Here is a 14254-nt window from a genome sequence, read left to right on the forward strand (position 1 = left end):
ATCAATATACAAATTATTGAGATATTACACAAACATTTTGTACTAAATTTTCAAAATCTGACATGTATTTTATACTTATAGCACATCTCCATTCAAGTGCTAAGTTTTCACCAAGAATACCTCATCTGTATTTAGAGTTCATAAAGCTTATAGTGGTTTTACATATCCAGGTTGTTTCAAACATATGTAAAACTTTCCAATAACTGAATTTAATACCAGTTTTTTAATTTAAATTGATTAAAATTAAAGTTTTAAAAATTCAGCTCATTTTTTTTTTTATGTGGTTAATAACCTCATGAAGCTACTGGCTACCATAATGGACAGCACAGTTTTAGACAATAACCACTGCAAAAGATGAGAGTAGAACAGATCAGAAGTTAAAGGTCCTGGTTTTGTTTTGATTTTGTTCTGTAGGACAATACAGACAAAGAAAAATCTTAGACTTCATTAAAAAAAAAATTAAAATATAGTCATTAAAATTTTTAAGAAAATAAGTAGGACCTATAAACCTAAAAGTCAGGAGAAGTGAAAGTAAGCAAATTTTACAAATAAAAGGCAAGGGAGAAAAGAACAAAGCAAAGGGAAACACATGATAAATAGAGACCACAAAATAAGTCATTAGAAAAGGTCCAAATACATTAAGAATCACAATACACCTAAGTAAATTATACTTATTCATTATAATGTCAAGCGACAGAAGGAAAAAAATAAGAATACATGTATATGATTCCACTTACACAAATTTTAAAACATGAACAAATCAATATTATGGATTTATATATGTCAAATATATCATAAATGCATAAAATCATGGACTGAAAGGATACACACCAAATTCATAATGGTTGTCTCTAGGGAAGCTGACAAGAGAAGGGAACCAAGGAGGTGTTTCAAACTTGAACTTTATAACATTTTATTTACTAAAAATATCTGAAGCAAATATGATAAAAATAAGTCAGATTTATAAATTCTGAGCATTGGGTAAATAGGAATGCTCAGAATTCCTCAAAACTATTACCAAAACTATTACTGGTATTAGGTGTGTGTGTGGGGGAGGGGAGCTAGAAGCCCAGTTTAACAGTGCCAGGTCTATTCCTGAACACAAATTCCATGACTAGGTTTACTCACAGTATTTTTTGTGTTTTTTAAATGGCTTATAAATCTGGTTTATACACTGCCTCTTCTCTTTCTGTTCAAGACATATAATTCATAATCACTTCATTTGTGCTGATATGAAGGAACTGGTGTAGGGCAAGACTGGAAGCCAAGATCACTATAAACACTGATTCAAAACTCTCCCTCTTGGGCTAGTGTGGGAGGATAATGTGGCAGAGGGAGCGTGGGTTCCTTCAGCACTGACTAACTGAAGTATATCCCTTCTTTCTTTATTCAAAGATGCCTGGGCCCTGCATCTTAGGACACTAACCTGTATTGAAGAGGACACAACTATATCTTCCTTAAGACTACAACAGGACCAGCAGTCCTTATCAGGAAAGCAAGAGAAGAAATTGGGGATTTTTATTCTATAGACTGCCCATAAGGAATCAACAGGAAAAATTACCCCATTGCTGAGCTTCTCTTTCAATAAACAGCAGTTACCACCTTACCGAGGGCACTGTGGGGGTCATGAGCACACTTTTCTTCCTCCAAACTTGGGAAGGGATCAGAGAAGAGAAAATCCTTATGCCGTTCAACAGCTGCTTGGGAACACTTCTAGATGGCAATAGCCTATGAATTCGTCACTGCAGAGGAAGCTTTACTGAGGGTGTGGCAGGAAGTTGGGGAGTGTTAGTCTAGTACGCCTGGTGCCATGTTTCTCAGCCACACGCAAGAAAGAGGAGAGTTCAGGATCCTCAGCAACGTGTGCTGGACCTTATATTAAAGTTCCAAAAAGTCCCTTCTGGTAAGTATAGGCTCTCAGAGTTACTTCTCAGATTTTTAGTGACGAAGACTATTGCTGTATAAATTAAGTGAATTAAATTATTTAACCATTTGCCAGTAGCGATAGAACAAAATCCAGTCTCAACTCCTGGGTTATCCATGTTAATGTGGAAAAGCTGGAAGCAGATATAACCAACAATCACTTCTTTTAACATGGGGACTATATTACTTGGAGGTGATCTTCCTCTAATTTATTGGCCAATATTTTAAAATTGTTATTTTTTTATTACTTAAAATTTCTTTTAAAGTTAATTTACAATTTCTGTTACAAATGTGAGGCTGGTGAAAAGAAAGCAGTCCAATAGTGAGCTGGTTAGCAGAGGACAACCATTCTAGGACAAAAAAAAATCCAAAAACCCATCCAGAAAAGAAAAATGTGTCTACACCTACTTCTGCTAAGATTAACACATAAAGTAACTACTTGAGTAATGCAATGTTAATTTCCTTCTACAAATGGGGTACTACCCATGAAATCTTATGAGGTTTTTCAAATAACAGTTCCCTTAAATATTCAAATATTTCTATAACACATGAAACAGACACTAAAAATTTTATTAAAAGCCATCAGGACAATCGTTTAACATTAGTATGGCTGTTTTTCATTCATTCTGGAGGTGTATTTTGGGACCTTCCAATATTGCATTGCTTTTTAAAAATCCAATACCTGGAATTGAGAGATCACATGCAGAGGACTAATAATCAAATAACTGTTAAATTTCTTTGCTCCCTCCTCCTTTGCTATATTGATTAATTTCACCAACTTCTATAAACCCAAATTATACTTATTAAAATCATGTCAGGCTAGTATCTTCCCAAAATAATATTTTGTTGTTCAAGATAAAAGTAATAATTCTGCTTTAAAAGACTTTGGATGATTGGAAATAAACAGCAACTCTCTCTTTTCTGAGGGATACTTTTAGGGAAAATATCTCACATTGTAAAGGTAACTGAAAGTAAAGAAAAAGCCATGTTCAACCAGGTTCAGAGAAATTTTATTAGCATAAATGTACATAATTCAATAATGGGACTATATTGTTAATATGAAATAAATAATTCAAAATATTTTACACAACTCTTTGGCATGAGTTGCCTCTTTCATGAGAGTTGCCTTTTTTCCGTGTGTGGGATACTGTATGGGATGGGGTCATGAAGGAAGCACCTGACTGAGGTCAGAAGCCTGCATTCTATTTGGCCTCGTATCTCATGTCCATGGGTCTAAGTTTCTCAAGAATATAACTAAGAAGATGGACATGAAGGTCTCATTTGCCTGACTTACTTTGCTGCTCATACACTTATTAATCACACTGAGGAAGTGTCCTGTGAATATTACAGGGATTCCAGGTACTGAGGTCTTGGAAAAGGACAAGAGACCCAAAAGAACAATCATCATCTTAATAAACATGCATATTGCACTATGTGCAAGGCAATGATCGAAATGAGTTAATCCTTGTGGCAACCCAGTGAGGTTGGTAAAATAGCATCTTGCCCACTTTATAAATGAGGAATTGAGGCGAAAGAGGTTAAATAACTTGCCCAAGAACCCCCAGCTGGCAATGTTTCTGGTAAGTGGAAGGGCTGAGATTCAGACTCGGGTAGGCTGTCTCAGAGTTCATTCTCTTAACCACTACACCACTCTAAGTTTTCCTAATTTCAAAACTGGATGCAAATCTGGGATGCTAGAAGAGCAAAGGGCTTCCAGTTTGGGAAATATTTTAACCTGTATCCTTAGCCAAGGAGCACATAAAATGTAATGGAGTATTTCTTATTCCCCCTCATTTTTGAACCTCTTAGAATAACAACAAATAATTTCCCATTAAAATACTATATGTTGACATGCATATAAATTTACTATTCTGGGTTTTTAAATGGTCACATACACAGATACATGTATTTTTGTCTCACTATTAAAACCAAAGACAAACCACCAAGTCACTTCTATAATTTTTAATAGTGCTTTACATTTTTCAATGTCCTTGCACATTGTTCTTGTATATGATCCTCTCAAGAGCACTGAGATACACAGGGGCAGTCTTAATATTCCCACTTTACAGATGAGGAATAGAGGTTCAAAGAGGTCAAGTTACTTTCCCCCAGTAAAGAGTATCAGAGTCCACACTAAACACATGTATTCCAACTTTTACACCTGGGCTCTTAAAAGGGTGTTACCAGACAGTTACTTTTGCCTACATCTGAATTAGCTTCTAGCAAATGGTAAATGCAGTTACGTTGTTCCTTGTATTTTTGCAAAACTAATCAGCTGTCTCTGATGTGACTGACATATGACCACTAAAAGGGGAAGTAGTAAAATTAAAAATTATATCAAGAGAACAGGTAAGGAAAAGCAATGAGAAACAGGAAAAATATAGTTAAAAAAATATATTACATGGCATATATATGAAACTTCAGAAAATTCTTTAGTTTATCTCCCACATACACTATGTCAAAGACTCATGACTCCCCACAGAGTAGAATTTAACTAAATCTGTCCAGTACTGTAAAAAACCATAGCTTACATCCAAAAAGAAAAAAAAGAGAACGTAGGAGAGAAAAGAAAAAGAAATGTTAAAAAAAAGACCACAACACCTCTCAGGGTAGACTTTGTTTATATCTTTGAATGGGCTTAAAATAATTAAGTTATCATTTTAAAATAATATCACTTTATACCTTTAAAAAATAACTTTATAGTTAAAATTAAATCAATTGGTAATCCAGAACATTGAAATAAAAATCCATCTAGTCTTAGGTCCAATAGATTTTCTAAGCTATAAACCTTTTAGTCTTATTTGAGTTCCAAAATCAAAAGCACCTGCTGATTTTTTAAATCCAATGCCTAAATAATGGTGGCTTAATATTTACGCTACAATCTCTCAATAGACTGTATAATATGCAAGTGTATTCACAGTTTTCTGGTCATAGGGGAGTATCCCTATTATTCTATATATAAAAAAATTAACGAAGACAATATATCTTGGCAATAGTAAATCCAACAGTTCATGGTGGATTTGAGAAAATATGAAGTCTTAGACTCTCAGTACTCAAAGCTATCAATACTTGGGTGAGGAAATTATGTATATCTTGTATATGTCCCTATAGTCCATCAGTTACTGAAATACCCAGAAGACTCCATGATAATGTGCCTCTTCCAGAAGCAGGGGCCTGGACCCCGAGGCCTGCCTTAGGGCATGATTGCAGGTAATAACAACTTGCTGCGTAACTTTCTCTGACTGGCACCTAGAAGCAATGGCATCAGCCTACATCTTAATAAAGACAACATTTTAAACAAATAAACACTCACTAGTTTATATAGCTTTTGGTTCTTCCTTGTTTGATTCGTTGGGCACCTTTATTTAAATAAAAGTATATAAGATTATTAGAAATAAACATTTATCAGAAGCATTGTGGAATGGTTAAGAGCAATATTCTTGAGTAAAAGAGAGCTGGGTAGAATTCCTGATTCTATGTTTCTAGCTGTGTGGCCCAGGGGCAATTCCTTTATCTCACTGAGTCCCAATATTCTCACTGTGTATGAGAAAGGCTGGGGGCTCAATGGTTAAGAGCACAGGCTCTGGAGCCAGGCTGCCAGGACCATTCCCTATCACTGGGGCCTTCTGCAAAATGGCAGTGTGAACAGTACTTTTTGTCTTATTTGGGAGGATTACTGGGGTGATTCAGTTCATTAATGCAACGTGCTCAGAACAGTGCCTGAGCAATAGAAAGCTACCTAATTTATTTATTGTGGCTGTCATATCACTATCTGTGAGATGAGGACAACCTCACAGAACTGTTGTGAGAATAAACTGAAATGACACCATAATACTTCCCATATATAATGACTTCACATATTTTTCTTAAACCTAAGGTGCCTAATAAATATAAAACACATAGCTCAGGACTGGTACATCCAGGCATTCAATAAATGGTAGCTATTTAAATTTTAATAGTAACACATGTATTTATATATTACTACTGATACAAGTTTCTCTTTAAATATTAAATTTTAGAACCAATTTTGAAATTTAAAATTGTTTCCTCTATTTCCTTACATCTGAACATGCATATCGTTTACTTTATGGGTGACTTAATATGCATTTGCCTTGGGCATATCTAAATCGCCGTTTCTGGACATGGCCACAGATATAAGAATATTAGACTCAATAAAAATCTTGACTAGGAACCAATATAGGATTCGGCTGAATTTTTCTGAGAAGAAAATGAAATGTACAATAAGTAAGCAGCCAGTGAAAAAAATATTCAACATTTTGATTTGGTTTGTTATCTTCAACACTGATTTTTAAATTACTCAGGAGATTAACCTCATATTTCAACATACTAGGTACTATGAAAGCAGACAGCTTAAATGGTTATTTCAGTCACCATTTCCAAAGTATACCCTAAAGAAAAGTGGAATACATTTAATTTTGGTGTAAACAAAAGGAGTGTTTTCGGAGGAAAATATAAGAAAAGAGGATCACTTGATAACTGATTTGCCAAGGGAATTTTAATGTTATGTGAAGATATTTTTAAACACATTTCTTTTCTGTAAGAAAAATCAACCATGTAAAAAATGCACCAGATTAAAGCTTATGTTCTTTCAAAAGCACTACATTTTTATTTGGTTGCTGAACATTTACTCCTCTAATTGCAGTTAATTAGACATCCAAGGTGAGAAAGGCTTGCTCCCTACCCACTGTGTGTGCCATTTGTCGTACAAAATGGAAGCTTGGTGCTTACTACAAGCCTATTAATTCATGGTAGTTTTCTTAATAGTTAAAAATATCATCATCACAATAATGAATATCCATTGACTGTTTTACATATGCCAGGCACTGTGCTAAGAACTCTGCATTCACTATTTCATTTAATTCCTTCAACAACCCAATGCGGTAGAACATAATTCTATTCTGGTTTTACAGATGAGGAAACTGATTCTCAGAGATTTAGGAATTTAGAAGCTTAGGAAGAAGTTAAGTAGCCTGCCCTAAATCATATAGCTAATAAACTGTAAAGTCAGACCAAATTGGACTATCTCCCCAACAAATATATGAAATAATTAAACTTATACTTTCTTCTCTTGAAAATCACTCATTCAATATACTCATTCAATAATTACAGTACCTGTGCTAGGAGCTATGGCGATTAAAAAAAAGACCAGAGCCATCAAAAACTTCATGCTCAAGTGGAATTAGGATTACAAAGTTAATTCAAAATTAGGTAATCAATCAAATAAGGTGTGTCAATTTGGATACATGGTCCCACACAACCACCTTTAAAGCACAAGAGGGTCATGAACAGAAATGCGTAAGGACCAAGAAGTCACTGAATCTCTACTAAGGAGGGAGGATGGCTACTGTTTACAATCCAATCTCAACTGTAGTAACAGGCCTTGAATTTAACTTCCTCAGACTGCAGAGAAAGCAATACTTCACAGAAAGACCAATGACAGATCACCTATAGTAACAAACTAGCACTCATTCTCTTAAGACTATATATATTTTAAAAAAGCTATAACCCCCAACCATTTGAACCAAACAACTTTTGTCAGGGTTTTTTCCTTTGGACATGCATTCTGGCCAAATCTTTAAATGCTCCACTGCTCATAGCTTTTCTTATGGTTTATTATCACTTCTTGTCGTGAATTATAAATACTTGCATTGCATATGTATATTTCCTACCCTGTGAGACTGAAAGATCCTTAAAATAGGGCATTTATTAATTTACTTCAAAAGGGTCAGAAAAAAACAATAGTTTACTTACTTTCCCTGAGGTGATGGTACCTTGCATAAAGATGATGCTCAAGAAATGTTTATTTAACATGGAGTGAGTGAATGAATGGATAAAATGAACAACCCTACCATTCTGGAGTCTTTACTCAAATACAGGTTCCATATCAATATTGACTCAAACTCAGCAAGCACTTACGGATGGCATACTATCTGTCAGAACCTTTCATATTCAGACCTGGAAACTCAATATAGCTTAGATGACAATTCTTTCCAAATTGATTTATAAACGCAATTAAATCCCCATCAAAATCACAACACGCATTTCTGTAGAAATTTACAAGCTGATCCTAAAATTTATATGAAAATGCAAAGGATGTAATAGCCAAAACGATTTTGAAAAAGAACAAAGTGGAGAACTGACATTATTAGATTTCAGATCTTACTATAAAACCAAGATAATGTGGAAACAATGTAAGAATAGACAGGGAGAGAATGGAACACAACTTAGAGCCCAAAAATAAACCTTTATGATCATGATGAATTGATTTTCAACAAAGGTACTTAAGCAATTTAGTGGAAAAAGGATTATCTTTTCAACAACTGGTGTGGGGTCAACTGGATATCCATGAGCAAAAGTTAATTAATTAATTAATTAAACCTTTATCTTGCACTATATCCAAAATTAACTCAAAATGGATCATAGACCTAAATATGAGATCAAAGTTGTAGAATAAAATAACTGTGACCTTGGATTTAAAATTCTGTTCTTTAAAATATTAAAAGGTTTTTTTTAAGCTACAGACTGGAAGAAAATATCTACAAATCATACATCTGATAAAGAGCTTGCATTCAAAAAATATAAAGAACTAGTACAACTCAATTAAGACAAACAGGCCTGGTCAGTTTGGCTCAGTGGTTAAAGTGTCAGGCTGTAGACTGCGGGGTCCCAGGTTCAATCCTCGCCAAGGGCACGTGCCTGTGTTGCGGGGCTCGATCCCGGTCCTTGTTGGGGCATGTGGGAGGCAACCAATTGATGTGTCTCTCTCACATCAATGTTTCTCTCTCTCTCTCTCTCTCTCTCTCTCCCTTCCACTCTTTCCCAAAAAGCAATGGAAAAAATATCCTTGAGGATTAAAATTAATAATAATGATAATAATAATAATATAAACAATCCAATTAAAAATGGGCAAAATATCTGAATAGACATTTCACCGAAGATATACATTGTGCTAGTATGTACAGGAAAAGATGTTCATTATAATTAGTTATTATGGAAATGTAAATGAAATTTATTAGAATGGATATCACAAAAATACTGACAATCACAATGAGCAAGGATGTAGAGAAGCTTGAACTCGCCTGTGCTGATGGTACAATCACTTTGGAAAATAGTTTAGAAGTTTCTTAAAATGTTAACGACACTTTCATAACACCACCAGCTCTACCTTTTGAAAACTTCCCTAGAGAAATGAAAACATGTCTATGAAATACTTATATACCAATATTCATGGCAGCATTATTTATAATAACTGAAAACTGGAATAATCCAAATGTCCATCAGCCTGTGAAAGGATAAACAAAAAGGAGTATACCCATTCAATGGAGTATTAATGGGCAATAAAAAAGAATGGAGTACTGATATGTGCTATACTATGTGTGGACTTCAAAAACATTAGGCTGAATGAAAGAAACCAGACATGAAAGATTACATATTGTTTGAATCCTTTTATATAAAATTTCCAGAACAGGCAAACCTATGGGGAGTAGATTAGTGGTTGCCTGGGACTGGGGTGGGAATAGGGACTGGTTGCAAACAACATCAGAGACCTTTCTGGAGTGATGGAAATGGTTTAAAAGTAGATTACGGTAATGTTACACAACTCTATACATTTCTTAGATATCACTGATCTGTATACTCTGAATAGATGACTGAACTTTATGGTAAGTAGATCATAGCTCAATAAAGTTTTTTCTTTTAAAGGAAATTATACTCCCAACCACACTGCTTGAGAGTTGCATGGAGTGTCAATATCACTCAGCAATGGGCAGTGGTACTTCCAATCTTTTAAAAAAACTACATCTCATTATTCTTAATAATATGCATTTCTTTGATTTCTACTAAACTAAACATTTTCATTTATTTAAGCCTGCTATTTTCTTACAAGGATATACATCTTTTCCATAAGGACATTTGAGACTATCTTTTTAAAATAGCAAACTTTTTCAATGATATCTGGTACAATTTTTCCCCCCAGTTTTTCATAAGTTTTTAAATTTTAACAGTGGGTGTCTACTGACATATTAAAATATGCATTTTCATATAGTCAAATGTATCTGTATTTTCATTTACAGAGTCTGTCTCTAGTGTTATAACCTGTTATATTTTATGAAAGATTAATCAGAAATCTTCAGTATTATTAGTTAAGAATCCCCTGTGCCAAGCCCAGCACTATGGAGCCTTTCCATTTTAAGAAAAAAGATAAAACTTAATTTCATATTTCAAAGGAGGAGGCAGACAGTGCCCCCCCCCAAACTTTTATTTTAAGAATAAACAAACACTAGTATTTACACCCCAAATTCATGGAAAATCTTCTCATTAGAGAATTACTGTGATACACTAGACATTTCTAATAGTTCTAGTGATGAGGAATTGGAAAAAGGAAAAAGAAGGGTGTGAAAACGTGTTTGCTGTTGCTAATCATGCCAGGACTCTGACTCTAGGCCTCACTGGCTGATGCCTCTTTGTAGAACATCAAATCATCACTGAACAATGTGACCACTACAGGCAGTTGTGGATGTCTGACCAGAACAGTCTAGAACTCAGTCACACACTGTCCACTACCACAGAGTCCATTATATTATCATTTTCCCTGGTATTCCATTCAGTATGAATAAGTAGTGATCCACTGACCCATCACCCATTAGGTATGTCAACTTTATTTAAATATATATAGAAAATATATTAAATATATATTTATATATTAATAAATAAATTAAATATATATTTAAATACATATAGGAAAGTCAACTTTATTTAAATCTCACAAACTCAGAGATTTAGTGCTAATTGAAGAACTCCTCACTGTTGAGTGATGTACTACTACAAAAAACACTACAGCAGTAATAAAAAACCATTTGGTTTAATGTAGCTATCATATCCAAAGATACAGATAAAATAAAGATATGATTAAGGAGTGTCATAAGAATGTTTTACATTAATGTAAATATTATGGGCTTTGAGTTGTGTAACTGAGGCCTGGTCATGTTAAGAGACAATCAGAAGAGGCATTCAAATACCCGATAACAAAGAATGACTGTTTTTTCCTTTGTATATGAGCTCTACCCACCTTTTCAAGACCAGTTAAAATTCAACTTTCTTCCTTATCTATCCTACAGCTTTTAGAATCTGTACTATATATTCTGGAACATACATACAGGCTTAATATTATTCAATTGTTTTGTATCTGCTACTCTGGTCATCTTATTGAATTAAATATAAGCTCCATGAGAACAACCTATGTATGCCTATGGCATTAAAGAGGTGCTAGGGTTCCAGACTTATTATTATTATTATTATTTTAAAAATTTATTATATTTTTATTATAGATGTTTTATTTCTAATGTCTCTTCTTACTCTGCAGAAGCCTAAACATGTGCTCATTAAATACTTTTTCTTGATTTCTGGGAAAAGGTGAAAAAAGAGGCCAAGATGGCAAAAAGTATTGTGGGGGCACTTTTAAAACTTATTATAATGCAGAACAGACAGTCCTTTAGTAAACACACACATACCACACACACACACACACACACACACAGAGTATGTAAATGTTTTGACAGTTACTCCAACTTTACAGATCTCCAAAAGCTACGCAAGGATAGTGTCCAGTTCTTTTCTTTGTATCTGGGCAGGTTCTACCTAATGACAATGGCTTCTAATATAAGTTCGGGTGAACTCCAGGATTCCACGAGGCAGCTCCAAGGTTTACCTGATGGATGGGATGGCCAAGGTAGCCATGTTTAATTTGTGGCTGCCCCTGACCAGGTCTTTTGAGTTCTAGGTATAAATGAAAACCATTCCTATTAATCAAGGAGAGGTTTGTCATCTCTGAAGAACACTCTGACATCCTGAGGGTTGACACACAGGTGTGCCCCTAGCTAGCTTCTTTAGGGGGTTCCCTGCCTTCCAGAGAAATAAATCCATAATTAAAAGCCAGTTCCTCTACTGCTCTTCTTGTCTTCCCAAGAGAGGTGGACAGTAAAGGAAAGGAAAAGTAATGGTTTCACCAGCTCTCGCTCTTGAAAAACAAAGATTCTACCATGTCAGGGTCCATTATACATAAAGGGTTAGTGCACATCTAACCCACTGTTCATCTAAATTTGTTAATAATTACCAGGAAAGGAGATGGCACCAACTAACCCTGTAACCCACTTCTTGATGATTAGTACCTTTGACTCTGCTAGAATTCCAAACCTGTCATTAAAACTCAGATAAAATGCTGAAAATGGTGGCATCATTTTAATATCCTTACTTTAGTACAACAGGGCTGGAAAAACAATCCTTTCATAAAAAATAAGTTTAAATAATGAACCTCAAGCATTAATTAGAACTCTCAATAAGCCATCCAACTTCTCCGGGGGTATCTCTGGATTTCCTAAATTCCTCTTGACCGCCCAGCATTAAATGAAGAGAATGAGACATTAATGTTTGAAGGTAAGAAGTCTGGACCTACAATATCTAATTAAATCTTCAGTACTAGCCACTGGTTGGTGAGACGTTGGGTAATTCATGTTTCTAAGCCCAGGTTCAAGGGTGATAGCACTCAAGGTGTTCAGAGGATTAAATGAGATAATGCAAGTGAAACTAATCCCACAGTAAGAGGCACATAGTATGCACAAAATAAGATTTTAGGAAACCGGTTTGATTAGAGACAAGTTTCCATCAAATTTTCAGTAATGACATATAATGCAGAATCTCCCGTTTTCTGGGAAAGCTCACCCGAGGACACAACACAAGGATTTTTTTGCTCTGGGCTGAAACCGAACCTGGGACCCTTCCGTCTGCAGGCCAGTGCTCTAACCACTGCGCCAAATCGGCCAGGGCGAAAAGCGCCTGTGTTTTTAAACGTCAAAAGGTTTAAGCAACGCATTCACTTAAACACACAAATCAGCCCACAGTCTTTGACGGCTAGAGCAGGTTATTATTTGAAATTGTGCTTCGAATGGAAAACCCTGCGGGCTGACGCCGCCGGGAGCCCTGGGCAGGGCTGGGAGGGCGCGCGGCGTTTCCTCAGGGGCGGGCGCCGCACACCTGTTTCCTGCGGGGGAGGAAGCCTCCCCTTCCCTCCCCGGGACCACGCGGGTCGCGGTCGGACTCCGAGAGAAACGGGCGTCCCTGTGCGAGATTCGCGGTGGCCGGGGACCGCGCGGAAGGGGACATAATAGTCCGCAAGGAGCAGCGGCGCCGACAGTGACCCCAGCTCCCTCCACGCACGGACCCCGCCCTCGCCGACTGAGCGTGGGTTTGGGTCTCGGGAGCGGATGCGGCGGCCCCGGCCCTCGGCGGCCCCAGCGGGCGACCCAGGCGCCCGGCGCCGCCCGCGCGTCTCGCACGCCGCCGACTCGGCCGCTCTCGCCGCGAACTGCGGGGCAAGTCCGGCCGCCCGGGCCCCGCCCGCGCCGTCCCCAGCCCTGATTGACACCGGAGTTGGTACATACGGGTCCGCCGCGCGGGCGAGCAGGGGGTGAGCGCTATTCTAAACATGGCTTTCCCTCTCCCTCAGCCTCCAGGGCCAGCGCGGCGCACCCAGCCGAGGGCACGGCCCGCGTGGGAACGACCCCAACATCTGCCCGACTTCTCTTTTCCGACCTCCCCGCGCGTGGACTCGTTTCCCCTCTCGCCGCCTTCCCTCCGCACTCATCCCAACCTGGTAGTTTGCGGAGGAAACTCCCCTCTTGGAAGAGGGAACGCATTCGCTTTTGCGTCTCGCTGGGGCTGGAAACCATTCCACAGAGAAGGAGTTCAAAAAGCGGGGAAAACGCGTCGCCGGACAGAAAGTAACATTCGGAGATCGATGGGGGCGGAGGGAGGGAGAGAAGAAGGGGGAAATGTCTACAACAAGCAGAGAGCCGAGACATTCGCAATCCCCGACTTATTACTGAGCGCATTCCGCGCAAGCCATTGCAATGACAAGGTCTGCCGTAAGCACCATTTGGAGGCCTCTGGAATCTTCGGGTAAGACTTACCTTTCTCTTCGGCATAATGCCTGTGCTCGTGCAGCTAAAAAGTAAAGCAACGGGCTGGAACCGCCGGTGCCGCCGCTGGAGGTTGCCGCTGCAGCTGCTCACGCGCGGGGCACGGCCTCTCCGACCCGCACCTCCGCTGCTCCCTCAGGGGGCCCTCTACTCGCTCGCCTCCCGGCTCCTCCAATGAGAAGCGCCGGCAGCCGGCCGCGAGGCCCCATTGGCTGCGACAACGTTCTAAATTCCACGAGGGCACGCCCACCTCTGCTCGCTCCGTACTCGCTGTTGTAGTTTCCACTTTACTGAAAAATCTGCCCGGCGACTGAGCATGCCCAGTGCAACTAGCGAAC

General features: G+C 37.9%; 1 protein-coding gene across 3 annotated transcripts in view; it reads right to left on the reverse strand.

Moving 5' to 3' along the window:
* The window catches only part of HMGN3 (high mobility group nucleosomal binding domain 3), a 30198-nt gene extending 15979 nt beyond the window's left edge, over window positions 1–14219 (reverse strand). For 2 of the 3 annotated variants that reach the window (XM_081139926.1, XM_081139925.1), the window contains exon 1: window positions 13908–14084. In XM_081139926.1, coding sequence (XP_080996052.1) covers window positions 13908–13922 — 15 coding nt within the window. In that variant the 5' untranslated portion in view covers window positions 13923–14084. Of the gene's footprint in view, window positions 1–13907 lie in introns of all 3 variants that reach the window. The other variant, XM_081139927.1, reaches the window with a different exon arrangement.
* Window positions 14220–14254: the final 35 nt, after the last annotated feature.

This window comes from Miniopterus schreibersii, assembly GCF_964146895.1.
Source record: "Miniopterus schreibersii genome assembly, chromosome: 6".
Taxonomy (NCBI): Eukaryota; Metazoa; Chordata; class Mammalia; order Chiroptera; family Miniopteridae; genus Miniopterus; species Miniopterus schreibersii.